We start from the raw sequence: 27,347 nt of genomic DNA, 5'->3' as shown, positions 1-27,347 counted from the left end.
CAGAGTTTTGAACTCACACTTGTCTGCACTGAGCCTCTAGCAGTCCGTCATGATGGTTCACGTTTTCCCACCCCGTTGCTGGCTCATAGTGTGGTTTCTTCTGGGGCGCCCGGGCTCCAGCAAGTGGGGCTCCTAGGGCGTGTTGGCCTCTCCAGAATTGGGGGCGGGGGTTTGCCTTGCGTCCTGTCCTCTCTACCATAGGGGTCCAGCAGGAGTTGATTTTTCAGTGTGTTCAGCTTTTGACTTCGTTGGATGGAGTATGATTTCCACACAGAAACAGGCAAAAGCAGAAGTCCCTGTTTGAACATATTTAGAGCAGCTTTTTTTTTTAATTCTTTTTTTTTTTTTTAATGTTTATTTTTGAGACAGAGCATGAATGGGGGAGGGTCAGAGAGAGAGGGAGACACAGAATCCGAAGCAGGCTCCAGGCTCCCAGCTGTCGGCACAGAGCCCGACGTGGGGCTTGAACTCACAGACTGTGAGATCATGACCTGAGCCAAAATCGGACGCTTACCCAACCTAGCCACTCAGGTGCCCCTAGAGTAGCTGTTTTGAAGACTTTATCTGCTAAGCCAGCACCGGGGCCTCTCAGGCCGTTTCCATTCAGTGCCTTGTTTTTGCGCACGGGTCATGTGTTCTTGGTTCTTTGAATATCTTGTAATTTTTCACTGGAAAATTATTAGGGAAAGTGAGCGCACATGTGCACGGGTAGGGGAGGGGCAGAGAGAGTGCGAATCCCAAGCGATTCCATGCTGTCAGCGCAGAGCACAGTTCGGGGCTCGATCCCCCAACCCTGGGATTATGACGTGAGCCGGGATCAAGAGTCAGGTGCCCAACTGATTGAGCCACCCAGGTGCCCAACTGATTGAGCCACCCAGGTGCCCAACTGATTGAGCCACCCAGGTGCCCCTCAAAATTGGACATTTTAGAGGAGCTTAGTAATTCTGGATTCTGATGTCTCCTACTCTCAGGATTGCTTGTTCCTTTTGTTGACTAATTGCAGTTTATCTCTCCCACGGTCACTGATGGGTTCGCTTCATTAAAGCCTGGCTTCCGGGTATTCATACTCAGAGCTGCAGACTTGAGTGTGTAGCCAAAGATTGCTCAAAGCAAGATTGTGCATAACCAGGCTTTCGTTCTGTGCCTGTGGATCTGTGTGTGGTCAGTTAATGCGTTGGAGTGGGAGGAGGCTTTTTAGAAAGAACATAAAGCAATGAATGAAAACAAAGGGAAAGCTCAAAATTGATAGGCTCCATAAAAGTTTAATAAAAGTAGAAACCAAATTACAAGTTGAGTGGAACGTTTGTAACAATTTCAACAAGATAAGATGATCTTCAATGACTGAGGAGCTCATTAAGGCAAATACATGAAGATTCTGGGTGAGTAGGAAAGGATGTGAGCAGTAGAAAATGGGGGAGGGTGGGAGCTGTGCTGTAGTCTGTTGGGGCTGTTGTACTAGCACCGCAGACCGGGTGGACTCTTCAGCAAAGGCTCCTCACGGTTCTGGAGGCTGGAAGTCAGCTCAGGGTGCCGGCGCGCTCGGGTCTTGGGGGACTCCCTCTTCCTGGTTTACAGAGGGCCGCCTGCTGTCCTGTCTGCATGTGGCAGAGGTCTCTCTTAAGTCTGGCCGCCTCGTCCCAAGGGCCCTGCCTGCAGCACCCCTCACTGGGGATTTCGAGATGCCCAAAACCCCGGCATTTGGGGAGGACACAAATGTTATGTCTAGCCCTCTGACAGTGTGGGTAAGCTTACCATAAAATTGTGGTCGTGAGGAGCAGAGAGGTGAGGAGAATCCTCAGTTCTAAGGACAGTGGGATGTACATCCACACAGGGCTTCTTGAGAGTGGCCTGGTGGTTGCGTATAAAAATCTGAAAACAGTCAAACCCTTTAATCTGGCACTTCTACTACTTGGAATCCTCCCCAGAGAAATTACCTAAAGCGTGTTCAATGGTGTCGGTGCAAAGATGTTTTAATAGGATTATTATAATAATAAAAGTAAGCAACCTAAACGTGTAGCAGTACAAGAACGATTAAGTAACCGGTGGCACATATGTTTATAATTATTGAAAATGCACACGAAGCTTTAAAAATACCTAAAATACATGTTTGAGTGCAATAAGCAGAATCTGAAATTATATAGGTAATGCGATTTCATAATGTAAAAATGTTGGCATAGAAGATAGAAGGAACTGTGCTATGGGGTGGCTCAGTCTTCGGACCACGAGTTTGAGCCCCACATGGAGTGTAGAAATTTCTTAAATAAAATTAAAAAACAAAACAAAAAACACCCAGGGTGCCGGAGAGAACAGCTTCTCCGGAGTGGCAGACTTGCTCGCTTGATGACATGAGTAGGAGTGGCTTTGGGGGGTTGCTCTGGCACCGGAGACCAGGCTGTGCAGGATGTCAGGCTTGAGAGCAGCAGTGACAGAAGATCCACGCACCTGAACTACGGAGTTGCTCTGTCTTTGTGACAAAGCCAGCCACAGCCATTCCCTTTATTTTGAAATGGGAAAATGGAAACCTGCTTTTAGGGTCCTAGATCAGTGAATGATCAGGAGATCCCTGGCTTCGGCTGCTGGAGTGGGGGTGGGGTGGGGGGTGGGGGGAGTGCCCTGTCTGTGGGTAGGCCTGAGGGAGCTCCCCAGCTGCTTGCACAGGCACTAAATTGTCAGATGGCTTGGTGATCCTGGCTTTGGCCTTTTGTAGTGTTGGCTTTAAGGAGCCTGGTGAAGTGTTTGCCTTGAGGTTTTCAGGGTTATTAGCAAGGACGAGCATGTGGAAACACTTGGGGCATCAGGCATCACTGTTCTCTTTGCAAATGGGCATCCTGTTTGGGGGTTACCTGGGAGAGCTGCAGTCGAGGGTGACAGGAATCTGTCGTTTGTGGCCTGCTTGAGCTTGCTGGATTTTAACAGCGGAAGAACATGAGTGCACCTGCAGGATGGTAAGACCTGTCCCGTAGAGAGAGCTTAGAGAAGGCATTTCTGTTGTGTAAGCTGATGCCCCCAGACAGAGTGAGAGATCTGGAGTTTCCTTCTTTTAGGAGATGAAGGGGGTTCCTCAGTCATCATCAGAGAGGGAGGTTTTTTAAGTATGTCCATCTGGGAAGACCAGTCCTTACCACCTGACACTTTTAGTGGTACTGGCTTAATTTTTAGGTTCTATTGAACACTTTTATCTAGGGCATTGTGTCAGAACTCTTTATCTATGGGAACAGGGAGCGGGGAACTTCTGCTTGTGCCGAGTGTAATGAAAAGGCAGGGCAGCTTTTGCCTGTGAAATGTTGAGGTTATGATAGGTAGCAATGACTAGTTTTTTTACATTTTTTTTTTAATGTTTATTTTTGAGAGAAACAGAATGCGAGTGGGTTAGGGGCAGAGAGAGAGGGAGACACAGAAGCAGAAGCAGGCTCCAGGCTCTGAGCTGTCTGCACAGAGCTCAACGCGGGGCTCGAACTCACGAGCTGTGAAATCATGACCTGAGCTGAAAGTCGGATGCTCAACCGACTGAGCTACCCAGGCGCCCCAGCAATGACTAGTTTTAATAAACACAAGGGATAGGCGTGCATTTTTCATAGAACGTTACAGCAGCTTCCATGGACTTTTGCTGTGCTCTGGAGAAATAGTGCGTGTCTTTCCTCTTGGCTCCTTGAGTTGCTTGGAGCCTCTGCATCCTGGACCAAGGGGAGACCGAGACAGCTGGCCCAGCCTCTGTACACAGAGACCTGCACTGGCCCCAAGCCCTACTTGTGCTGTTTTTCCTTCTCCCTTTGCTTCCCAAGATTAACTAACACCTTAACCAAGATTGCTTTTTAGTCCATACCTCCTGGCTAATGGAGTCGTGTAAGAAGGAGCACCATGAAGGATTCTGGGTTTGGGTTTGAAGACTGTGTTACGAGGTTTGTGTCAGGTAGCTGATACTCTTGAGTGTCCCCACCCTGTAAAAAATAACCCTGTTCCTCCAATACTGCCTTTTTTAAACAGACACATAGACTTGTGCAGAGCCAGGATTTGTGCCCAGGTCTGCTGGGTGCCCGGGGCTGGCCCCTGGTGTATCACCGTGCGGTCGTGGACATCTGTCTGCTGAGGCCGGCTTCTTGCAGCAATCTGTAGCCCAGTGGAACCAAGGCTTTTGCTGGAGCTTTTGCGTAGTGAGCCTTTAGCGTTTGGAAGAAATCTATCCCAAGGCCTCCTGAATCCCCGAAATTTAGAAATATTGTAACGTTTTTTCAAAAGACACAATAACTTAAAACCTTTGCATGGCCCTTCCAGACTCTTCTGGGAACCTGTGGAGACGAGAGAGCTCTGTTCAGTCAGTACCTGCCGGTGGGAGACTGGGGGGTCGGGGTCGGGGGTGGATTGTGGAGCCGGGGAGGGGGTTTGGAACTGCTTCCTGCAGCAGCGAGGCCAGGCTGTTCCTTCCTGTCATTCCCCAGAGGCTCAAGTCTGGTCTTCGAATCTGTGTTCTGAGAATGTAAGTACAGTTTAAGTAGACTGGGTTGAAAGGAAACGTGCAAGGATGATTTTTCCCTTGTGTAGGGAGGGGCGGGTGGCTTATTTCCTGTTGTCTGAATCTGTTACTGTTTCAAGGGCGTGCTTAGGACCGAACCAAAGTTGTTTCTAGAAGTTGGGTTTTAGTTAATGATGATCTTTCCATCTTGATCAAATCTCTAAGAAAACTTGTTTCTTATATGTAAATAAGTTATTTTTAAAAGATTCAATGACCTAAAATATGAAACCTACCAAAATTTGCGGTGAAATTTGCAACTCCCGTGTAAAATCTGCGATACTGAGCGCTCTTTTAATGGTGGTAATGAAGTGAGTTTCTGTGCGTCTGCGGGGTAATGAAGTCAGTCCTTTTGTTTTGTGTTGCTGTAACGGCTGACAGCTCTGGGATTGTCTGTGTGGTTTGCCTGATGTCCTCCTCCTGTGTGGCCCCATTGTTTGGCGGGGGCTCTCCACGCCTCACGCCTGAGGGAGAGCTCGCTGAGGCGGAGGCCGGCCTCCCTCCCCAGCTGTGGAGCAGAGGCTGCTCTGCTGTGAGACGTGTGGGACCAGCCTTCGTGGCATGGAGCGCTGGAGCCTGGCGGGGGAGTCACATGGGGTCCTGCAGCAGCCAGAGCGCGCGCAAGTCCCGGAGGGGGAGACAGGTGCTCTGGAGCTGGGGAGGGGGCGGGGAGGGGGTGGCTCCTGGCGTCAGCGGGACTCGGTCAGGTCAGCCCTGTCTGGTCTGGGGCGAGTGTTTGGTGGGACAGCTGAGTGTGACGGGGAGTGTTGGGACGGGAGGATTACAGAACTTGTCCTTAGCACACACTGGAAGAGCATGTTTCTAACTGGTGGTTGACATTAACTAACTTGACTGCCTTGATGTCACTTTTTGGCAGAGGTTTCTTTGGCATTGTTTCTGGTACATTCTTACGGGAGGCTTCTATATCCGCATACTGTGCTTGGTGCTGTGATGGGGGAAATGCCGTCTTACTATCGTCACACGCTGGGGAGGTGTTCTTGCACTTGTCTCCCTCCTCCTATAAAAGGTGTGCAGGTTTTCACATGTGCTCTGCTGCTGCTTTGTAGTGTTTGTACTCCTGACATGAGATCCTCATTTAATTTTTGTTGGAACACTGAAGACTTTTCATCTTTACTGTGACAGAGTTTTTGTTTTTAGTTCAAGGAATATTCTACTTGGTTGACTTCATGTCACTTTAGAAGGACAAGATCTGGTTGAACGTCTGATTTTCTGCTACAGTGGCTGGTGTCACAGTATGTTCTCTGCCCACTGTTCCTTTGACATTCGTGCCCAATGACCATTTCTTCGAAGGAAGACATTGTAATCCTGGGATCGACACCCAGATTTCCCCACAAAGGCATGAGCTCCTGGAGCGCCTCCCCCTCCCTGTGGCCCTCTCCCCCACTCCTGCATGAATAGACCCATTCAGGGGCGAAACCAGAGCCGAAGTCTCAGTGAAAGCAGCCGATTGTCTTCATCGCACACAGCGTAGTGTGGAAGTTACTCACTCGGGTTTGCGTTTCCTCGTGAGGGACCGTGCTCTTTGGTCAGCGCACAGAAAACGTACCGAACAGGTGGAGAATCCGTGGTGTGTGTTACTGGTGTGGAAATCTAAACTGGGCTTACTGATCACTTCTACCTGTTTAAGCACGTATTTTAATTACCAAGTTGGGGGGAAGCCGAACCACGTTTGTCTTTATTCTGCACGGCTTTTCTGCGGGACCTAGGCAACTTGTTTTGGAAGACGAAATCACGCGTTGTAGGACTCTAGTGGATGCTCAGAAGATATGTGTGACGTGATTATGTGAGGAAAGAAGATGCTGGTCTGTGGCCAGAGGGGGATGGAAAGTGGTTGAGGAAGGGGTTACGTTCCTTGCTTCTGTCAAGTCCCACTGCCCTCGTCCTGGCAGCCGGAGAGGCGGTGAGGGGGCCGTGCGGCCGCAGATCAAGATGCACACGCCGGCCCCGCTCTTGGCTGGCTGTCTGATTTGGGGGGATACTTACCCTCTCCACTTGAATCTTGGCCTCCTCAAGAGGAAGACTTTGAGGATTAGAGATGCTAGCATAGAGCACCTTGCTGGGCTCCGGGGGTGTGCTCGGCCTCGGTGAGGAGTCTCCTGCCTGCCCTCGTCCAGGCACCTTCCCACCCTGCCTGGGGAGGGCCTTTGCTCTTGGCAGTTACTGATGCCAAGAGGCTTATTTTTTATTTTTCATAGATAACGTTTGTATTGTTAGAGGGCAAGTTGGGGAGAAGGGCAGAAGGGTGGGGGAAGGAGGAGAGAGTCCCGAGCAGGCCCTATGTTCAGCACAGACCTCCTGATACAGGGCTCGATCCCACAACCCTGACATCATGACCTGAGCTGAGATCAGGAGCTGGACCCTCAACTGATTGAGCCACGCAAGCGACCTGAGGCGTATTTTTCAGCCCAGCTGTTTTGCATTTTTTTAAAACCTGTTTTTAGGAATTATAAAGTTGTTTTCATTGAATTTGCTGTACTAACATTAGGGTATCAGGAAACATTTTAAGGTTGATTCATCATTGTTCTGTCTTTAAAGTAGTGGCTTCTTAAGGATTTTCTACTGGTGGACCTTTGATATTTAATAAATGTGTATAAGATCTGAGACTGTTCTCTAATGAAATTGATTTAGATTTGCTAAGTGCAATCTGAAGAGCAAACTAGATGTTTTTAGTTGAAATATATTTTACATATGTTAAAATACATGGATCTTAACTGTACAGTTCATGGAGCTTGGACAAGGTCTATAACAACTACTCAAATTACAATATAGAACATGTCCATCACCCTGGAAACTTTGGCCCCTTTCCCCATGGTCACTTCTCCCCCCTTCTGATTTCTGCCCTCCTAGATTAGTTTTGCCTGTTCTTGGACTTACTATAAGTGGGATGTGCAGGATATCCTTTTTGTGAGTGGCTGGCTGCTTATGCACGACGCAGTGTCAGAGATTGATCCTTGTGTCCTTGCTGTTATGGTTACCTGTGGTTTCTTCTTTGCATCTGAACAGATGGGGCAGTACTGCAGTACTTTCTGATGATGGAGTTGGTTCCAGCGTCACTCTTTTTTTTTTTTTTTTTTTAATTAAAATTTTTTTGACGGTTATTCATTTTTGAGAGACTGAGAGAGAGCATGAGTGGGGAAGGGGCAGAGGAGGAGACACAGAATCTGAGGCACGCTCCAGGCTCTGAGCTGTCAGCACAGAGCCTGACGCGGGGCTCGAACCCACCACCGTGAGATCATGACCCGAGCCAAAGTCCAACGCTCAACTGACTGAGCCACCCAGGTGCCCCCCTCATTCTTCGTCTTGTTTAAAGTTTATTTATTTTGAGGTGGGAGGAGGGAAAGAGAGAGGCGAAGAGAGAGTCCCAAGCAGGCTCCATACTCAGCATGGAGTCTGAAGCTCTTCAATCCAATGAACCGTGAGATCATGACCTGAGTCGAAATCAGGAGTCGGATGCTCAGCTGACCGGGCTACCCTGGTGCTCCCAGCCTCGTTCTAGGTGTGCCTGTGTTATGTGTGTGGCAATGAGATGAAGTCTGTTACGTAGCTATAGTAAGAATTCGGTACGTGGGTTTTGGTAGTTAAGTCACAGGAAGTGATGATATTAAGCACACTAGTATTAATGTAGAAGCAACCTGTAAAGTGAATGATGCTGATGCACTTGTCAAAGCTCATGAGTTTTAGTGGCGAATAATGCTATTCACCATTTGTTGTAGGTGCTACAGAATATTTTGGAAACTGAAAATGAGTATTCTAAAGAACTTCAGACTGTGCTTTCTACCTACCTGCGGCCTTTGCAGACCAGCGAGAAGTAAGTTGGATGATAAACTGTGTTAATTGCAGCATTGTCATTGCCTAGGCTGTTTGCTCAGGTTTTCACAGAATGGAGGGTGGAACGGAACCCACTGTACCAGTTTGCTGTAGAAGTAAGGATTTTAGTGGGTTAGAGACTCAAATAGGGCCCTGGGGTGGGACAGGAGAGTGACACAGTACATAATAGTCTCACTGTTCTTTTTCTTGGCTCTAGGTTAAGTTCAGCAAACATTTCATATTTAATGGGAAATCTAGAAGAGATATGTTCTTTCCAGCAAATGCTTGTACAGTCTTTAGAAGAATGCACCAAGTAAGTACGACGCTAAAAATCTGTGAAATTCAGATTAGTACAACGGGTAGGTATAGAATGTGCTTTGATCTGATTCTAGAACTCCTGTTTCCGAAGATGGAAACCTTTATTTTGAATCTTTTGGGTTATCAGCTCTTCTAGTAGAAGCTGTGTTTCTGACGTCTGGTTTTTCTAGTTGGGGTCTTTGAAGGCGAGGTCTCCTGATGAGAAAGGAGAGCGTCTTGCGGGGAGCAGTGAAGTTTACAGTGTTGGGCGGATGGGGGAGGCAGGGGTGAGGAGCCTGAGGAGGAAGAGGCTCTGTGCGAGGGTTGCTCCTGGCCGCCGGAAATCCAAGGATAGTGAAATGCGGTGTCTGGAACGTGCTGCCCGCACATACCCGGCTTGGTTTTCTTTCCAAGGTGTTTTTGGGGTGGGGAGGCATGTTCTGAATTGATTGGCCACCAGATTGGCTTCTTTTTGTGTGTGTGTGTGTGTGCGACTCTTTTGTTCTTGGTTAACGTGAAACATTTAAGGGTTAGGGTCAGTTTACTGATCTCAGTAGTGTAGTTCACTTAGTTGACCAAGTGCCTGCCGGGTGTTGGAGGACTTGAAGTCTTGACATATGTGAGAACTTTGTAGGTTGTAAGTCACCATGTGACATTTGAGGTTTGTTTACCTGTGGACTTGATGCAAGAGGGGGGCACTTGTTATTGCAATTTCTATTTCTTTAGCCGACAGAAGGATGAGGTAACTTTTTCTCTTGGGATCTGGTTGGTCTCTGGTTTGTCCTTCCTGTAGTTTCTTGTCTTAGTCTGGGAAGTGGCGAGGGGTGCTCTGCCCCCTGGGCCCCAGGTGCACAGCTGGCTGTGCTCGGAGTAGGTTCCAGGCCCCTCCAGGCCCTTCATCCCGGAAGGTGTGCAGGGGAAGCGCAGAGTGAGTGCTGGCCTTCAGACAAATTCACGTTGCTTCCTCCTGGAGCGGTTTGGTTCATGTGAGTGGCCTGACTTAGGTGGCCATGAAGAGAGGAGTTTGGCAATCACTGCTTTCCTTTTGGTAAATGAAGGTGATTGGCCCTCAGTTTGGGGTCTTTGCAGGAGGCCAGCCCCGGGGTGTGCAAGTGGAAGTCGGCGTTTGCCCCTGCTTCCCCCACCGGCTGTCGAGAACTTGGACTGAAGGAGTTCATATTTTTACAGTACGTTTGCGGTGCCTCTTCTGGGCCTCCCCTCAGGCTTGTGAAAGCACGTGGATCTCCCCGTCTGCACCGCAGATGTACGGATCTGAATGCTGAAATTCAGGGAGGGAACATGAGCTGAGAGTCCAGCACCTAGTCAGGCCTGTGTTGGCTCTTTACTCAGTAGGACTTAGGTGTTGTTTCGGTTGAGTTCCTCAAGGGCACGGTGCTTTGGCATGAGATGTTGGATTTGCCATGGTGGAACAGGAGAGCGGAGGGTCGGAGATGAGCTTTCCTGATCAACTGCTCCCCTTATCTTTGATCGTGAGTGTTCTGAAAGTCCTCAGATCGGAGCAGAGCTCAGGTTCACAGTCCGAGGTGTCGTCGTCCCCTGCCCACGTCCCATCAGCTCACGTTCAGCCAGATCCTGTGGTTTTCTCTTGGGGTTTAGCTGCCCTACGCAAGCCAGCCTCAGCCACCATTGGCCCCGAGGTACAGAGAACCGGAGACACACCCTGTGTCCTTTCCTTCTCCAAATGCCAGACGTCTCCAGAATCTTCCTCCCTGGTTCTCTACCACCTGCAGAGGTTGGTTTTATATTTTGTTCAAGGTTTGTGTATCTGCAGGAGAGAGAAGTCCGTTTGATAGGAATGGTGAGGCTGTAGCCGGAGGTGGAACGTTGTAGATGATTGCGCCCAGCTGAGGGCTTGGCCTCCATCTTGGAGTTGGCCGTGCCTGTCTGGTTAGGACGGCCCCACGTGCGCATTTCTGCTTCCACTGGTGGTGCTGATCGCTTTCTGTTCTTCCTGTTACTGTGAGCTCACGGCCTTTCCAGGCTCAGCAACTGCCCCGGCCTAGACCTGGGAGGAGATGGGTCTGTGGCTGTGCTCTGTCTCCAGCTTTTACCTGAAGGGAAGGCGGGCTGTAGTGTGTGTGTGCGCACGCGCATGCACGCGTCTTGATGCTGCTTAAGTAGAAACCTTGCCAACAAGTAGTCATGTTTTATAATTCTCCTTTTGTACAAAACTTAAAGGTTCATGATCTGCATTTCTCTCACCATCCAAAGTCGGACTTGTGGGGCTTTGGCTGTGCTGTGCGCAGGTGGGTTGTGGCGGCTGGATGCTGGAGAAAAGGAAGGGCGTTAGTTTGGTGCTTCCTAGCAGAGCCGCTTTCGAGGTAGATACCTCTCCCTGCTGGACTGCTGGTGTGAACACTTAGGTTCTGGGATTTGTAGATTTTGTTTTCACGGAGGTGGTCTACAAGGAGGTCTCAGATTTTGTGTTCATTACTTGGCAATTTTCTTTCTATGAAACTTAGGATTATTTCCTTTGTGTTGTGTATCTCTAGGTTGCCAGAAGCTCAGCAGAGAGTTGGAGGATGCTTTTTAAATCTGATGCCACAGATGAAAACCTTGTACCTCGCGTATTGTGCCAACCACCCGTCTGCAGTGAACGTTCTCACGGAGCACAGGTGCACTTGCCAGACACCCTTACCTGGAGGGCAGGGACTTCTTGGCAAGGGGTTCCCTCCACGTTGGCTTGTGTGGGCCACACGTTACATGAAATACAGTGCTGGTATTCACTTGTTTGTTCAACGATTATTGTGTTTTAATTACCTCTTAAGCTGAGTGCCTGAGAAGCATTGGTATGGGGTCTCAGGTTCTGAGTAGCATTCTTGGAGTAGAAAACGGTGTTTCCAAAGTCTCCCTTCAGCCTGGAGCCCTTGGGAAAGTGGATTTGAGGAGCTGGTAGGGTTCTGGAATGGAGCTGTAGGCTAAATCCAGGATGCTAGAATCCCATTTCTCTTAGTTCCTAAGAGTGGAAGTATGGAGTGTAATTAGATTGGCTGTGAGAGAAAATACTGGATTGAAAATTAGGGCCAGTATACATAATTACACATATGCCAAGGTTTTACTGTGTGTGTGTGTGTGTGTGTGTGTGTATACACATATATATTTATCTGTATACATAAATTGTTTTTATGTAGTAGAACCTCGGTTTATGAGCATAATTTGTTTGGAAAACATGCTTTTGTAGCCCAGAGCACTCATACATCAAAGCGAGTTTCAGGAACCACTGACTTGGTTGTGATCATGTGACATTTGGCGTCCGATATGACTCGTATTGCAAGACATTGCTCGTTTATCAAGTTAAAATTTATTAGAAATGTTTGCTTCTCTTGCAGAATACTCGCACAGCAAGTTACTTGCGATTCAAGGTTTCAGTGTGTGTGTGTGGTGTGTGTGTGTGTGTGTGTGTGGTGTGTGTGTGTGTGTGTGTGGTGTGTGTGTGTGTGGTGTGTGGTGTGTGTGGTGTGTGTGGTGTGTGTGGTGTGTGTGGTGTGTGTGGTGTGTGTGTGTGTGTATAAAAATGTAAAATGCCTGGCAGAGAAAATATTTTGGTAATGCTGAGTGTGCTCTTCAAACTACATTATTCTATGCCCAAAAATTGCAAGGCCATATCTCTAGGGCTTTGCTACCTAATGACATAGCTGTGTAAATTTAGATTTAAATTCATTTAAGCATTAATTAAAAAATAATTAAAAATTCAGTTCGATTAGCCACATTTCATGCACTCAGTAGTCATACGGGCCTGGCCTGAGAGCAGTGCATAGAATAAATTTATCATAGGAACTTTCATTGCTTAATGGTAGTCTGAACACACGTGTGAGCAACCATGTATGGTTTGGAATGAATTGTAGCCTATATGAAAATTACCTGTCATGAGCACAGAACTGAGTGTCACCTTGCATTCTGCTTTGCACATGTTAGATATTCCTGTGTTGTGTTAGAGGAGCTTATTAGCTCATCCGTACAATACTCCTATACTTCGGGTGTATTATGTAAAGAGAACTGTAAAAAAATAAAATTAGGGCTGGGTCTTACAGGTACAACCTTAAATTGGAGACCATTGGCTTCAGCTTTTCAACCTGGAACAAAATTAAAACAAGTGAAACAGACTGTACAGATTCCTGCTGGTTTGGCGAGAAAAGCCCATGTCTTTTCCCAAGAACCGGAAGGTGCTAGAAGAGTGGCTGAGTCACTGGCCAGGGCTGCTCTGAGCGCGGAGATTCTGTTTCTGCTTCTCAGGCATGAACTTTTAGTTAAGTGTGTTAGGAAAATTTTCACAGTGACTTTTGAAAACAGCAGTTTAAAAATTTTTTTTAAACCATAAATGAAAAAAAATTTTAGTAGCATGAAGGGTAAGTTAAACATACATATTACAGATTTTTTTTCTAATGTTTATTTTTGAGAGGGAGAGAGTGAGTGGGGGAGGGGTGGAGAGGGAGAAGGAGACACAGAACCTGAAGCAGGCTCCAGGCTGCCAGCTGTCAGCAGTCAGCACAGAGCCTGACGCAGGGCTCAAACTCACAACTGGTAAGATCGTGACCTGAGCTGAAATCGGTTGCTCAACCGACTGAGCCACCCACGTGTCCCTAGTTAAGTGTGTGTGTGTGTGTGTGTGTATGTATGTATGTATATACATACATACATACATATGTAATTTTAATTTTAGTTAAAAGTTTTTTTAACGTTTATTATTGAGGGACAGAGCATGAGCATGGGTGGGGCAGAGAGAGGGAGACACAGAATCTGAAGCAGGCCCCAAGCTGTGAGCTGTCAGCATAGAGCCCAATGAGGGGCTCAAACTCACAAACCACAAGATCATGACCTGAGCCAAAGTCGGGCGCTTAACTGACTGAGCCACCCAGGTGCCCCAAGTATATATTTTTTAAGTTGATTTAGTTTTGAGAGAGATACAGTGCAAGTGGGGAAGGGGCAGGGATAGAGGATCCCAAGCTGACTCTGTACTGTCAGTCACAGCCCGAGGTGGGACTCAAACCCACAACCGTGAGATGATGACCTGAGCCAAAATCAAGAGTCAGATGCTTAACTGACTGAGCTACGCAGGCGCCCCAGTTATAGTTAAATAGTTAATGAAGTATTTCAACTTAAAACTTAAGGACTGTTGGTAAGCAGACATGGCTGGGCTCTTTGTAAACTGAGCTGAAGCTCAAGTGTACCATCCTGTGAGTGTGGCTGGTTCGGTGGCAGTGGAGAGAGGGCCTCTGGCTTGTTTTGGCCTGGTTTGAGCCCTGCCTCAAACTCAGCTGGTGAGCTGTGGGTAAGTCCCCTGCTTTCCCTGGGTTTTAGATCCCTTCTCTGAGTGCCAATTGGTAGGGTTATTGTAAGCAGTAAGCAAAATGTGTAGACCGGATCCAGGTGAGCGAGGTGAGTGCTCCAGCATGAATGCTAATTGTGGTCCCATCTGCACCCCTGTGGAGGACCCTGTGTGTTGACTTTCTGGGCGTGCTCAGATACCGCAGGGTCTCCGTGTGCACTAAAACGAAGGAGTACACGTACTCTGCTGGGGGGCCAAAGAAAGGGAGGTCAGGATGTACAGGGTTCACAGAAGGGAACCCCGGAGGACTGTGGCGCGCTCTCCTGTTAAGTCTGCCTCCTCGCCTTTGTGCCGGGGGGTGGCTGTGTGGGTGTACACCTTCCTAAAACCACGAAGCCTGTGTGCCCGTGAGTGTTCTGCCACCTCCTCCTGGGAATTAGGATGTCCACAGAAGTTAAATGCAAGGATTACCTTTGTGTTTGTGAGAATCACAATTAGGGATTAGGAATTAGTGACGTGGCAGTGGGGGAGATCTATAGAAAGCAAACAGGATGTTAGGGTAAAATTGTCATTCTCCCTCCTTTTTGGGGGGTGTGGTTCAGGCTGGGAGTATAGAGAGTGTGGGTAGGGTGGGCAGTGTTGGGGCTGATGCTAAATATTTTCCCCTGTAGAAGTGAGTCCGGAAGACCACATTTAAAATGATTCAGACTGTTAGTTTCCAAAAACGTTCAGACTTTGAAGGGAGACGCCTGCGCGTAGGTGTTGTTTATCCCTCTCATGTGCTATTACGGCAGTGACCCTTTGCGTCCCCACTGGAATGTCGGTGCTGCCTGTCCCCACGATGACGGGGCAAGCTCTGTGCCACCTACCCACGGCATGTCGCGGGGTGGGGGAACAAGGCCTGCTCTGGGAGGGCCAGCCTCGGGCCTGTGGGCGCCTGGTGGGGCAGGATGCGCTGCCTGTGTGCCCTCCTGAGGTCTCTGGGCAGTGAGGGGCCCCGCTCTGCCCGCCAGTCAGACCCTGCTTCCCAAGCGTAAGTTGGTGACTTGAGACGGGATTGCGGTTGGCCCCTTTCACCACGTTTCATCTGGCGTCTTAACCTGTAACCTCTGTCCTGCTTCCTATGCATGTTGACGTCTTAAAGCTGCCACGCTTACGGGTTAATCTATTTTGTGCTTCAGTATATTTTTGAAGGATTGATTCAGTGTACTGATCTGAAGTTGTACGGTCTTTGTTTGCAATCGTAGGATTGTTTATTGTGCTTAAAGTCTGAGTGTGAATCTTGGGAATGCCTGCACAGAACTGCCCATGCTTTGGAGTAAGAACTTACAGGTACCCTTCACGTTATCGCAATAGTAGATGTATGTTCCTGGCTGCCTATTTTGAATGAGTTAGGTTTCATAATGCAGTCTGTAAAATGAGTTTTGTTTTTTTCCCAGCACTGTAATTGTTAACTTTTTGCTTGGCTGCATGGTAGTTCTCTGCGTGCGTGTTCCTTTTGTTGGAGTCCACAGTGTCCTTTCAGTAACTGCAGGGGAGATGTGCTGTGTAAGGTTACCAGCATCAGTAGAAATTAAGCTGAAAGAGCCATTGTTTTGCCGAAGCGGCAGGAACCAGCTGTTTTGTTTTATCGTGCTAGATTTAAAATAGAACATGATCTGTAAAGACTGAACTGCACATGTTGTGGCCTTCTAAGATCATGGATGTTGGAAGAAGTTACTTTGGTTTGCATAAATTTCTCTTAAATTCTTAGTTTCTGGAGGGGTGAGGAATAGAACTTAGTTCTGGTACTTTTTCTCTGCCATAAATACAGTTAGAAAATTTCATATCCCGTAATATCAAACATGACTATTCTGAATAGACTTTTTTCTGGTTTTTCTTGTGGTTGGAAAGGCCCTGCATGGATTATAGTTAAAGGAGTTGAGGGGCACCTGGGTGGCTCAGTTGGTTGAGTGTCCAATTCCTGATCTTGGCTCAGGTTATGATCTCCTGGTTGGTGGGTTTGAGCCCTGTGTCAGGCTCTGAGCATGGAGCCTGCTAGGGGTTTCTCTCTTTCTCTCCCTCCCTCTCTCTCTCTCTCGCCCCATCCTTCCCTCTCTTTATCCTCCCCCTCCCCCCTCCCCCCTTCCCCCTCCCCCTTCCCCCTTCCCCCCTTCCCCCTTCCCCCCTCCCCCCTTCCCCCCTCCCCCCTTCCCCCCACTACCTCCCTCCCCACTCCCCCCCTCACCCCCTTCCCCCCACTCCCCCCTCCCTCCCCCTCTTCCCCGTCCCTCCCCCTCTTCCCCGTCCCTCCCCCTCTTCCCCGTCCCTCCCCCTCTTCCCCCGTCCCTCCCCCTCTTCCCCCGTCCCTCCCCCTCTTCCCCCGTCCCTCCCCCTCTTCCCCCGTCCCTCCCCCTCTTCCCCCGTCCCTCCCCCTCTTCCCCCGTCCCTCCCCCTCTTCCCCCGTCCCTCCCCCTCTTCCCCCGTCCCTCCCCCTCTTCCCCCGTCCCTCCCCCTCTTCCCCCGTCCCTCCCCCTCTTCCCCCGTCCCTCCCCCTCTTCCCCCGTCCCTCCCCCTCTTCCCCCCGTCCCTCCCCCTCTTCCCCCCGTCCCTCCCCCTCTTCCCCCCGTCCCTCCCCCTCTTCCCCCCGTCCCTCCCCCTCTTCCCCCCGTCCCTCCCCCGTCCCGCCCCCTCTTCCCCCTCCCCCCGTCCCGCCCCCTCTTCCCCCTCCCCCCGTCCCGCCCCCTCTTCCCCCTCCCCCCGTCCCGCCCCCTCTTCCCCCTCCCCCCGTCCCGCCCCCTCTTCCCCCTCCCCCCGTCCCGCCCCCTCTTCCCCCTCCCCCCGTCCCGCCCCCTCTTCCCCCTCCCCCCCATCCCTCACCCTCTTCCCCCCCCCCATGCAGTCTCTAGGTCTCTTAAAAAAAGTAAAGCAGTCGAAATATACTCCTAGTACTGTAAAGTTTTGATTCTATGGGACTGTGCTTGATCAGTTTTCCAACACTTAGAGAAATGCTGGTAACACATGCATTTCTCCCCTGTAAAGCTGTCATTTCACCCTCCTGTGTAGGGACGGGTAGGGTGATTGGAGGAGACGGCCATTGCTGAGGAATGAGAAGTGAGGAGAGTAGCACAGGCTCCGTGTCTGTGAGACACAAAGCAGTTACAGCCAGAGGGGCCAGACCCTGGGCTCCCAGGCCCTACTTGGGGTCAGCCCCCACCTGTTGGCAAGGACGATGGAGACCTCCACACCCACTGGGTGCCCTCCCGTGTGGGTGTGTGCGCTAATGACGCCATGTGGCAGGCCAAGGTACCGTTGCTGGGGATTCGGATGCCCAGCCGTAGTCCCCTTTCCTCTGTCCTTCCTAGGCCTTTCTGTAGTTGTCCCTCCATTTAAGCTGAGCACAGGGGAGTGGCTGGGAGGATCCTCCTAGGGGCACTCCTTGGCTACCTGCCCCTCCTAGAGGAGAGAAGTCTGTGTGGAAGAAGGGAGGAGGCACAGGTGCTCCCGGGTGCTGCTCATGGCTAACAGAGCCCCATGGTCCCTGGCGTAGACCCTGGGCCACCACCGTGCCAGGTTTCCATCCTCGAAGTCCCAGGATTTTCCTGACAGAACCATCCTCTGAAGACCTGGAGTTCTGAACACAGATATGTTGTCTCATGTCTTGTGCGCACGCACACACACCGACACGACACCAGAGAAGGCTCAACAACTTCTTTGGTTTTAAGTTGTATCACCATGAAGGGCTGAGCTATAGGGATGAAAATCATTTTCTTGTCCTTGTAAGAGTGTTGTTTTTATAATTAGGATTAGGTGAAACCTCCCTTTTTTATAATTTGCTTTGACTTTGATAATACCTTCAAAATATGTATATATGTTTCTTTAAAAGGTTGATTTAAAAACCTGTAAATGTATGTATGTATGCATGTATATGTCTGTGTGTGTGTGTATGGATGGATGTAGATGGATGGGTGTATGTATGGGGGTATGTATGTATGGGTGTGTGTGTGTATGTGTGTATGGGTGTATGTGTGGATATGGATGTATGGGTGTGTGTGTATGGGTGTATATGTGTATGGATGTATATGGATGTGTGTGTATGTATGTATGTATGTATACGTATGCATGTGTGCATATGGTTGTATATGTGTGTGTGTATGTGTATATGCATGTGTGTATGGATGTATATGTACATATGTGTGTATGGGTGTATGCACATATGTGTGTATGTGTGTGTATGGATGCATATGGGTGTGTGTGTATGTGTGTGTGGATGTATATGTATGTGTGTGTATATGTGTATGGGTGTGTGTATATATGTGTGTGTATGGATGTGTGTGTGTGTGTATGGATGTATATGTGTGTATGGGTGTATGTATGGATGTATATGGATGTGTGTGTATGTATATGTATGCATGTATATGGTGTGTGGAAGTATATGTGTGTTTATTTGTGTGTATGGATGTGTATTTGTGTGTATATGCATGTGTGTGTGGATGTATATGTATGTGTATGCATGTATGTGTGTATATGGATGTATATGTGTGGATGTATGTGTGTATGCATGTGTATGTGTGTGTGTGTATGGATGTACATGGGGGTGTGTGTGTGTATCGGTGGTTGAATAGGTGGGTAGGCAGGCAGCTGGCAGGTACTGCTAACCACACCGTTGCTGTGTTCACACAGCCCAGTCGTGCGCTCTCACTGCAGTGCAGCATCCTGTGCTTAACCAGGCCTCCTAATTTTTGTTAACCCAATTTTAGGGAGCAGTAGCTTTCTAAAGAAGTCTTGCATGTGTAGGAAACGTAAGACTAGCTTCATAGTGATTGATTGGTTTTCAACCTGAAGTTTGAAACCATTTATTTTTGAGTTGGTTCAGTTAAGTGAACTGCTTTCCCTGGTAGGTGTGGTCGCAGAGTTGACGTGAGGTCACTTGTGGTTGGGTAAGAGGCAGGCTGTGCCAACACCGATTCTTGTCTTGACGTTTCCAACGTGAGCTCTGTTTAGTTGAACTTTAGGAAACTATTCTTGCTTGTTACTTTTGAACTAGCAGTTTCAAGTGCTTTAGCCTAAGTACTGTACATGTTTTCACCAGGAGCACTGAGTGTGACTGGTGTTCCCAAGAAGCTTGAGTGGTGGGCAGGTGTAGCGGAGTTGGGGAGGAAGGGACGGAGGAGGTGAGGCAGTGGCTGGGTCCCTGAGGTCAGATCAGGCAACCTGCACTGAGGACTGATGTGCTCTGATATTCTTAGGGATTCTCACATTTTTTGGCTTCATGTATAATGTCCTTTGCAGTGCGACGTGGGGGCTCAGCGGTCACCCTGCTCTTCACAGGGGTGACCTGAGCTGCTGCCTGCTCCTCTCCCAGCCTGTCTGCCCCTCACTCCCCCCGTCTCGAGTGGTGCACAGGGGCAACAGTGAGGAACACAGGTGGGGCTTCTAGCCTGGACCCCGAACGTCGTGTGCACTAGGGACGCAGGTGCCAGACCTTCAGTCCCCGGCATGAGTCCTGATGCGGGTGACCAAGCATGATGCTCACAGCTGCACGCTGGACCTTCATGGGTCATTCCAGATGCCGTGGCTGTTGAACTGGAGCATTTGGGGCCAACCTGGAGTGCGTGAGCATGGAGGCCTCACGAGGGCCTTGCTGGTCACCAGGTTAGATGAGCAGTGTGGTGAAAGTGGCAGGAGTGGGGAGATAGGCAGGCACGGCTTTCAGCTTTTGGATTTCCAGATATGCGTTCAGTCTCCTTATCTACAAGTGTGGTCGCGCTCTACCATGAGGCTAAGCGAGGTGGTGATGTGACCGTGCTTTTGACATCTTAAAGCCTAAGTGGAAGAGTCCGTTACTTGATGGTGTTGCCTCGTGCCTGCTGCTTGCACAGAATGCTTCGGGGCTGTTGGGCGGCCTCCTGCGCGGCCAGGGCATCTGCGCCCCGGTTCACTTCACTGTGGCCGTAAAGCATCTCTTACTTCGTGTCACCAGCTCGAGGGACCCAGAGGATGGCCATCTTCTAGCTCATCTGTGAACTAGGCTTGCTCAGGTGGCCTCCGTGAATGGAAGGTGTGGGTTTGCTTAGCGGACCGCCCGTGCCGGGTTATGCCCAGCTGGGTTTGCCCGTAACGAGAGCGATGGCATGAGCCTTCTGGGGGTGTTCACATTTGGTGTCTCAATGTAGCCGGTGCCAGTGTGGCTCTAAGCACAGAGAGCTCTAAGCACCCGTTAGCTGCCCAACCCGGTGCTGCCGGCAGGGCGGGCCTTTGTCTGTGTGCGGGCTCTAACCGCTACGCCGTCCACTCTCTCTGCTCAGCGAGCAGCTGGGAGAATTCATGGAGACCAGAGGCGCCAGCAGCCCGGGGATCCTGGTGCTGACCACCGGCCTCAGCAGACCGTTCATGCGCCTGGACAAGTACCCCACGTTGCTCAAGGAGCTGGAGAGACACATGGAGGTACTGCTTGTCGCGCGCTGCCGCTCGGGGGCCCTCCGCCCCCATCAGGGAAGCTCGCCGTCTGTGTCAGAGGCGGGAACCGACAGAAGTGTTTTTGCAAAGGTTTTTAACTTGAAGGATTTTCAAAACGATTTTGTTAAATGGTGTTTTCTCCTTCCCCTCCCTCTACAAAATTACATGTCCTCCTTGATCTCTGTCACCCACGGCTGCTGTTAGAAAAGTCTCCAAAAGCTACGAAACGTTAAGCTCAGATTTAAGTAGCGTTGAGGTGCCCTGTTAGGAACACTTGGTTACAAATGGTAAGCGCAGCGTTTATACAGTAATAAGAGTGAAAGAATCAATCCGTTCGTGATGGGTATTTATCTTAGTTTTGAAAAGCAGACCGCAGGCCTGGCAGAAACTTGGGTTTAAGTTGCTGTGTATGGGTGCAGGTTGGCGAACTTTCTCTATGAAGGGTGGGCCTGCTGGCCCCCTTCCTTGCCAGCCCCCTCTGCTGTTGTGGTTTAGAGCCTCAGCAAGGCCAGTGCTGGGAGGAGGTGCTGAGTCCTGCCATGGGTTTTTGTCTTTTTTTTTTTTTTTTTTTTTTTTTTTTTTTAACGTTTATTTATTTAGAGACCGAGACAGCATGACAGAGAGCGAGAGGGAGAAGAGAATCTCAAGTAGGCCCCACACCGTCAGCACAGAGCCCAACATGGGCTCAATCCCACGAACCATGAGATCATGACTTGAGCCGAAATCAAGAGTCAGAGGCTTAACTGACTGGGCCACCCAGCTGCCCCTGGGCTTTTGTCTTCTAGACCACAGTTTCCCCAAAGTCTACTGGGCCCACAAGAGTACGAATAACACTTCAGTGCTGAGAAGAATAAGACCTATTGTGGGTTGAAAGGGTTGGGAAAGTTTCAAGCTAGTCTCTAGAGTGCCTTTTGAAGAAAACAATTTGCCTCATGAAAGCTAATAGTGTTTTCTTTTATTCAAAGGATTATCATCCAGATAGACAAGATATTCAAAAATCCATGACTGCCTTCAAAAACCTCTCAGTAAGTGACTAGGCATATTATGATTTTTTCCCTCAGCGTTATTATGACAGATGAATGTAGAAAAATTTATTCCCTAAAAAAGTTAGGTGATGAAAGAAAATGAGAGCGAGAATTTGGGTGTATTCAAATACAAAATAATCGCGGTAGTTTATTTACCGTGGTGGTAAATTTGCATGCTTTACTGGGCTGTCGACACCAGAAAATGATCGTTTAACCTTTAAAAAGTCACGACATGATAGTTCCTTATGAAGGTCTTGCTCTGTGGGCTGTGTCTTCGGTGAGGACCAGGTGGTCCTGCTCCTTCACCCTGCTGCCATGCCGCCGGTGTTTCTGGAACATGCCTGACTTACCTCACGTGCAGCATGCACTCCTGGCCCCTGCTCAGTCCTTGTGCCAGTAGAGACCAGTAAAGCCAGAAAGTCTCTTCTTGTCCAGTCTGCATTTTTTCTTCCAGAAGTAGCAAGATCTGCTGTATTGTTCTAAAGCCGTGTCTCTCGTTCCAGAGCTCTTACTTCTGTGCCTGTGAATTGAACGCTTTCTCATTCAGCAGATGATGTGTGTCAAAGTCGCGTGGCCGGTAGTTGAGGTTCTGGGGGCTCGCGTACCTCCTGACCGTGGTGGTGTGTGTCCCAGGCGCAGTGTCAGGAGGTGCGGAAAAGGAAGGAGCTGGAGTTGCAGATCCTGACAGAAGCCATCCGGAGCTGGGAGGGAGATGACATCACGACCCTGGGCAGCGTCGTTTACATGTCCCAGGTCATGGTCCAGTGTGCCGGGAGTGAGGTATGCAGGGCAGGAGCGCCACGGCCACGTGCTCTGCTGTGCAGAGTGGCTGGGGACACGAGTGGAGGGACTCGAGCCTGTGCTCTGAGCCCCACAAGTGTGTGGGGCGTCTTCGGGAACAGAGTGTGAGAAGTCCCCCTAGACAGGCTCACAGTGCAGGACCGGTTTCCAGCGCACTTGGCATGCGGCTGGAGTCTGAGGAGTCTGCCTGAGGACCCTGCGTCCTGACCCCTGGGCTTCTGTGGGCAGCGTGGAAATGGCAGCTTGGGAAAGGGCCGTCTGCGTTCCTCGTTTTGGTCTCCTTTACGTTCCTGGAAACTTGCGTCCTTTATTGTGGTCTCTCTGGGGCATCCTCCCCACCCCCCCCCCCCCCCCCATTGAAGCAAATGGTTTTTAATATAGATGCTTTTAAATCTTTCATGTAAACTAGGTAAGGTTTACAGCATGGACAAAAACAATATTGAATTGATTGGGCTTTAAGGGAAGTGCCAGGAATCATTCAGTTGATTTTAACATTTTATCCTACCCTCCCCTCGAGCTTGAAAGGCCCACCTGTTCTTCCCCACAGCACCCAAACTCGACAAGTTCTGTTCTCTCAACCATAAAAAGAAAATTTTAGATGAAAAAGAGTTAATGGCAAAGCTGAACTCCTTAACCCAGTTGTTTTTAAAAGATGCTACGTGGGCTGCCAGTGAGTCTGAGACTTTATCATAATTCTGTTTGCATTTAATTTAGCTGATAAAATTTGTTGGAAGGACGTTCAGTATGTTTCATAAGGCTTAATGTAAATAGTTGTTCTCACATCTGTGTGTTTTGAAACAAATTACTTGGATTTGTTTGTTCTTTAACGTTAGGAAAAGAATGAGAGATACCTTCTGCTCTTCCCGAATAGTTTGCTGATGTTATCTGCCAGTCCTAGGATGAGTGGTTTTATCTATCAGGTAAAGTACATTTTCGGTTTACACGTTACTGTTTGCTGTGGATCTCAGAATCCGTTCCAGGCTTATTTTGGATTTTGGGTGTGGTGCTGTGTGTATAGATAGTGTCACCTAGTCGAGTATGTCACACTTAGCCTGTTTCCGCATGACTGCAGATGTCCCCGCATTGGTCCTGAGCAAACACGGGGGGGGGGGGGGACCCCAGTGACCTCTGTAGGGCTGCCTCCTAAGGGCACCGACTGCTTGAGGTGACCTGCCCGAGTCCTGTCTCAGTTGCCCCTTCTTTCCTGGCCACGATGGTGCCCGGTGGGTGCGGTGGCGGGTGGGCACAGAGCCAGGGACCCTGGCTGAGGCCAGGTGATGTACCTAGTGGTGAGTGATCATGGAACCTTTCTCTAGTCGGTTGTTTTGCTGACACTGAGAAGACGTGCGAGCCGACGTGAGAAGAAAATGCAAAAGGAGAGGTCTGGTGTCTCTGCAGAAACGTAACCTATGGTGTCAAGTAGCTTCTTTTTCTCTTAATAGCTGCTTCTGTCCTCACTGCCTATTCTCTGTGACTTAAAGCAGCGTGCTCTCTCCCATGGCTTGTTTCCGGGCCTGGCCAGTCCTCAGTCCTGCATCAGCAGGAGTCCCCACGTGGCACGTTGTTCTGTGTCGTCCCGGACACGTGCACGGGTGGATCCTGAGTTCCAGGTGTCTGTGGCGTGTGTGTGCCTCCACAGAGAGCTTGGTCCCCAAAGAGGAGGAGGAGTCACACACTTTCTCCAGAAGGAGCACTTTAAAATTGATAAAGCTGATGTGTCTGGTAAACCCAGAAAACCTGTGCCTCAGAGTTCGTGAGTGTGCTGTTGGGCGGGTACCTACCCCGGTTCCCCTGAATCGGCAGTCCCGCCCCCCATTGTCAGGTGGCCCCACTAAACACAAAGCTGAGTCCTTTCTGCCAGCGCACTCTGGCTTTGTGGTTTGTACCGCGAGAGGCTGGGACCAGCTCTGCTGTGACCTGAGGGAGCAGAGGTGGCCGTTTCGGGGCAGGCTCGAGGCCCGTGCCACATTCGCCCTCGGTGTTGGTGTCAACGTGCCAGTGAGAGCCTCACGCCACCAATGGGACCCTGCTTTCCTCTTCTGTGCATGGTGGCCTGGGAAGGGCGTCTGAGTGCTGTGACCATGGTCTGTGCAGCCGGACTCGAATGCCTTCTATCCGCCGGCCCCGCCCGTGCTGGTCCCCATCTTTGTGCCTTCCATGTGGTGCTCAGCACAACTCCCCACCTCCCCTCTGGCGGACAGCCAAGTGTGGCCCCCGGACAGTTGTTCTCGTCCCAGCTTCCTATGTTGCCTTCAAACGTGAACTTCCTCTGAGCCTCTTCGTGAGGCGAATCAGCGCCTCCTTTAGTTTTTGATCCTGATAGGTCACATTCTTGGGACCTAGTGTTCACGTTCAGAGAAATGTGTCAGATGGAATTTACTTTCGTTCTGGACCTTACTGCGGACTCCATTTTCCTTTTATTACAGTGTTATGGTTTCTTATTTGACGGAAAAGTCTGTACTGTGCATGCTTATGGCAACGGTCAGCTGTTTCGCTTTACAGGGTGCTGCTTCTGCCATTCCTAAAATTATTAATACTTGTTTTGATAATGGTACGTTCTTTACTAGAAAAGCACTAATTGTTTTTTTTTGTGGGGGGGGTCTTTTTTAGGGAAAGCTACCAACGACAGGAATGACAATCACAAAGCTTGAGGACAGTGAAAATCATAGAAATGCATTTGAAATATCAGGTGATAGGCACAGACTCTCTGGCCGCTGTCTGTCACGGTGATGAGTGGCAGCTCACGGTGTGTGTGCACGTTGTGGCTGGACCGTCCGGAGGGCTGTGTTGGAGCGCTGCTGCCCTCTCCGTGGGTGTGTGTGCGCACGCGTGTGCTTTCTGCCCATCTTCCCGCCTCAGTGTGTCTCTTCTCCCTTCCAGGGAGCATGATTGAGCGGATCCTGGTGTCCTGCAACAACCAGCAGGATCTGCACGAGTGGGTGGACCATCTCCAGAAGCAGACAAAGGTCACCTCTGTCGGCAACCCCACCATCAAGCCCCATTCTGTGCCGTCTCACACCGTAAGGACCCCTGTACCTCTCCATGCTGTGGGGTCGGCCTCTGGGGGCGGAGGGGTGGGGGCAGCAAGTGAGCAGGTGTTTTGAAGCATAATCCTTGTGTGGCTCAATAGTATAAATTCATGCCTGTGTTTCTCTGGGGGTCCTGGAGAGTCCCTGTCACACAGCTTGTCGCCTCACACCGATGGTGCCTAGGTTGTACCTCCTTGCACGTGGTTTGATGGCAGTTGGCTTGGAAGCTGTTTCTGCTCAGGGGGGACCTAGGAGACTAACTTTCAGGGGGTTTTCACCTAAAACCTCAAGAGCCACCATCCATATGTGTTTTTGTTTTTTCCTGAGAATCTTAACTGTGTTCTGTTGTATCAAAAAACAGAAGTATTTATGGTGATCCAAAGCGCTGGGGTGGGGCACCTGGGTGGCTCAGTCGGTTAAGCGTCCGACTTTGGCTCAGGTCACGATCTCATGGTCCGTGAGTTCGAGCCCCACGTCGGGCTCTGTGCTGACAGCTCAGAGCCTGGAGCCTGCTTCGGATTCTGTGTCTCTCTCTCTCTCTCTGCTCCTCCCCCGTTCATGCTCTGTTTCTCTCTGTCTCAAACATAAATAAACATTAAAAAAAAAACAAAAACAAAAACAGGGCTGGGGGCACCTGGGTGGCTCAGTCAGTTGGGCATCCACTCTTGATTTCAGCTCAGGTCATGATCCCGGGATCATGGGATCGGACCCTCCACACTGAGCATGGAGCCTTCTGGAGATTCTCCCCTTCTGCCCCTCTCCCCCTCTTGCTCTCTCTCTAAAATAAAAACATAACTAAAGGTCCAGATTCATGTTGAAGGCTTTAAAATGTGGCTTTTGCCTCACTGTTTTAAGAAATCCATTTATCCTCGTAGAGGAGCTAACCAGCTCTTTGACTTTTTAAAAACTTAAATGTTTTGAAGTACCTCAGCACACAGTATCCATGTTTAAAACTTGTCGTTACTGGTGTTTTATGCTTAAGATACTGGTGTGGAATCATTTTCATGTTCTCCTCTTTCTCAAACAAAAGTACACGCCCCTTTTCACAAATGACCTGTGAGTGCACGGCATTTCCAGGTGGTGCTTTTTTCTCACGTACGCTTTAGGTTGTTGTGATCTTTATTTGCACTTTCCACCATGTGGCTCACTTCTGCATCCACATCCCTACCGTTGCAGTGTTTGCTCAGGAAGAGTGACTGTAGCATAGCATTTTTTTAAATGCTTATTTACTTACTTTGAGAGAACAGGTGCACAAGCAGGGGAGGGGCAAAGAGAGAGGGAGAGAGAGAATCCCAAGCGGGCTCTGAGCTGTCAGCATGGAGCCCGATGCAGGACCCAAACTCACAAAACTGTGAGATCGTGAGCTGAGCCGAAACCAAGAATCGGGTGCTTAACCGACTGAGGCACCCAGGTGCCCCTGTAGCATAGCTTTCCGATGAGTTTTATTGTACTAGATTTCTCTCAACAGCTTACAGGTGGAAACTGCTGGTTGGCTTTAGCTAAGGTCGCATTTTGAGTGGCTTTGCCATTTGTAGTTTCTCCATACTTGGAAAAAAAAAAATGCTAACAATGTTTAGCTTCCCTGGAACTGAATTGATTCCAGAGCTACTCTGTGTGCAGGTGTGTGTGTGCCTGAGAAGTGGCAGTGCTGCTTCACGTTGTCAGCAACACCCTGAAAGCAAACAGTACGAGTCCACGTCAGGGAAGACTTCGTGCTCCAGCTGAACCCCGCCAGTGCGCGCCACGCACAGGCTTTGCAAGTGTTAGGCGTTCTTCTGAGGGAGTTTCCTCTTGGCGGTGTTGGGTGTCCTCCCCCATACTCAGCAGGGTCCTCCTTGAAGAAGAATCTCATTGTAGCAAAGACCATGACCTCTTCTGACTTCCTTAAGGAGAAACCAATCCAAATATTACTGTGGTGCTGTTGCTAGAAGGGCTGTTGTACCTCGTTTTCTCCGCTTGTGAGTTGTGTGGTGGCCATGTAGCCTGTGACAACACGGGAGGTGCCCACGCACCCATGAACCAGGGTGGGCACGTGGTTCCTGCAGGAAGTGTGTTGCGCTGGTCCCAGAGCGCCATGGCATCAGCCAGTGCCAGGCTTCTCATTCGGTGTGTTTCAAGAAGGGATTTCTTCTGAG

General features: G+C 49.6%; 1 protein-coding gene across 17 annotated transcripts in view; it reads left to right on the top strand.

Moving 5' to 3' along the window:
* ARHGEF7 (Rho guanine nucleotide exchange factor 7) overlaps positions 1–27,347 on the top strand; it is a 135,046-nt gene that overhangs the window by 86,008 nt on the left and 21,691 nt on the right. For 15 of the 17 annotated variants that reach the window (XR_009611269.3, XR_009611271.2, XR_009611270.2 and 12 more), the window contains 9 exons: positions 8,242–8,336; positions 8,553–8,648; positions 11,146–11,268; positions 20,207–20,345; positions 21,323–21,382; positions 22,016–22,162; positions 23,017–23,103; positions 24,794–24,872; positions 25,064–25,203. Coding sequence is in view for 13 of the 17 variants with exons in the window: in XM_060636675.3 (XP_060492658.1) it covers positions 8,242–8,336; positions 8,553–8,648; positions 11,146–11,268; positions 20,207–20,345; positions 21,323–21,382; positions 22,016–22,162; positions 23,017–23,103; positions 24,794–24,872; positions 25,064–25,203 (966 nt within the window). In the remaining 4 variants the exon portion in view is untranslated. Of the gene's footprint in view, positions 1–5,084; positions 5,151–8,241; positions 8,337–8,552; positions 8,649–11,145; positions 11,269–20,206; positions 20,346–21,322; positions 21,383–22,015; positions 22,163–23,016; positions 23,104–24,793; positions 24,873–25,063; positions 25,204–27,347 lie in introns of those variants that run through there. The other 2 variants (XR_009611272.2, XM_060636682.3) reach the window with 1 other exon arrangement.

The sequence above is a fragment of the Panthera onca genome, chromosome A1 (genome assembly GCF_046562875.1).
Source record: "Panthera onca isolate mPanOnc1 chromosome A1, mPanOnc1 haplotype 2, whole genome shotgun sequence".
NCBI lineage: Eukaryota > Metazoa > Chordata > Mammalia > Carnivora > Felidae > Panthera > Panthera onca.
The sequence above is the reverse complement of the archived record's forward strand: the minus strand, read 5'-3'. Positions and strand labels throughout refer to the sequence as shown.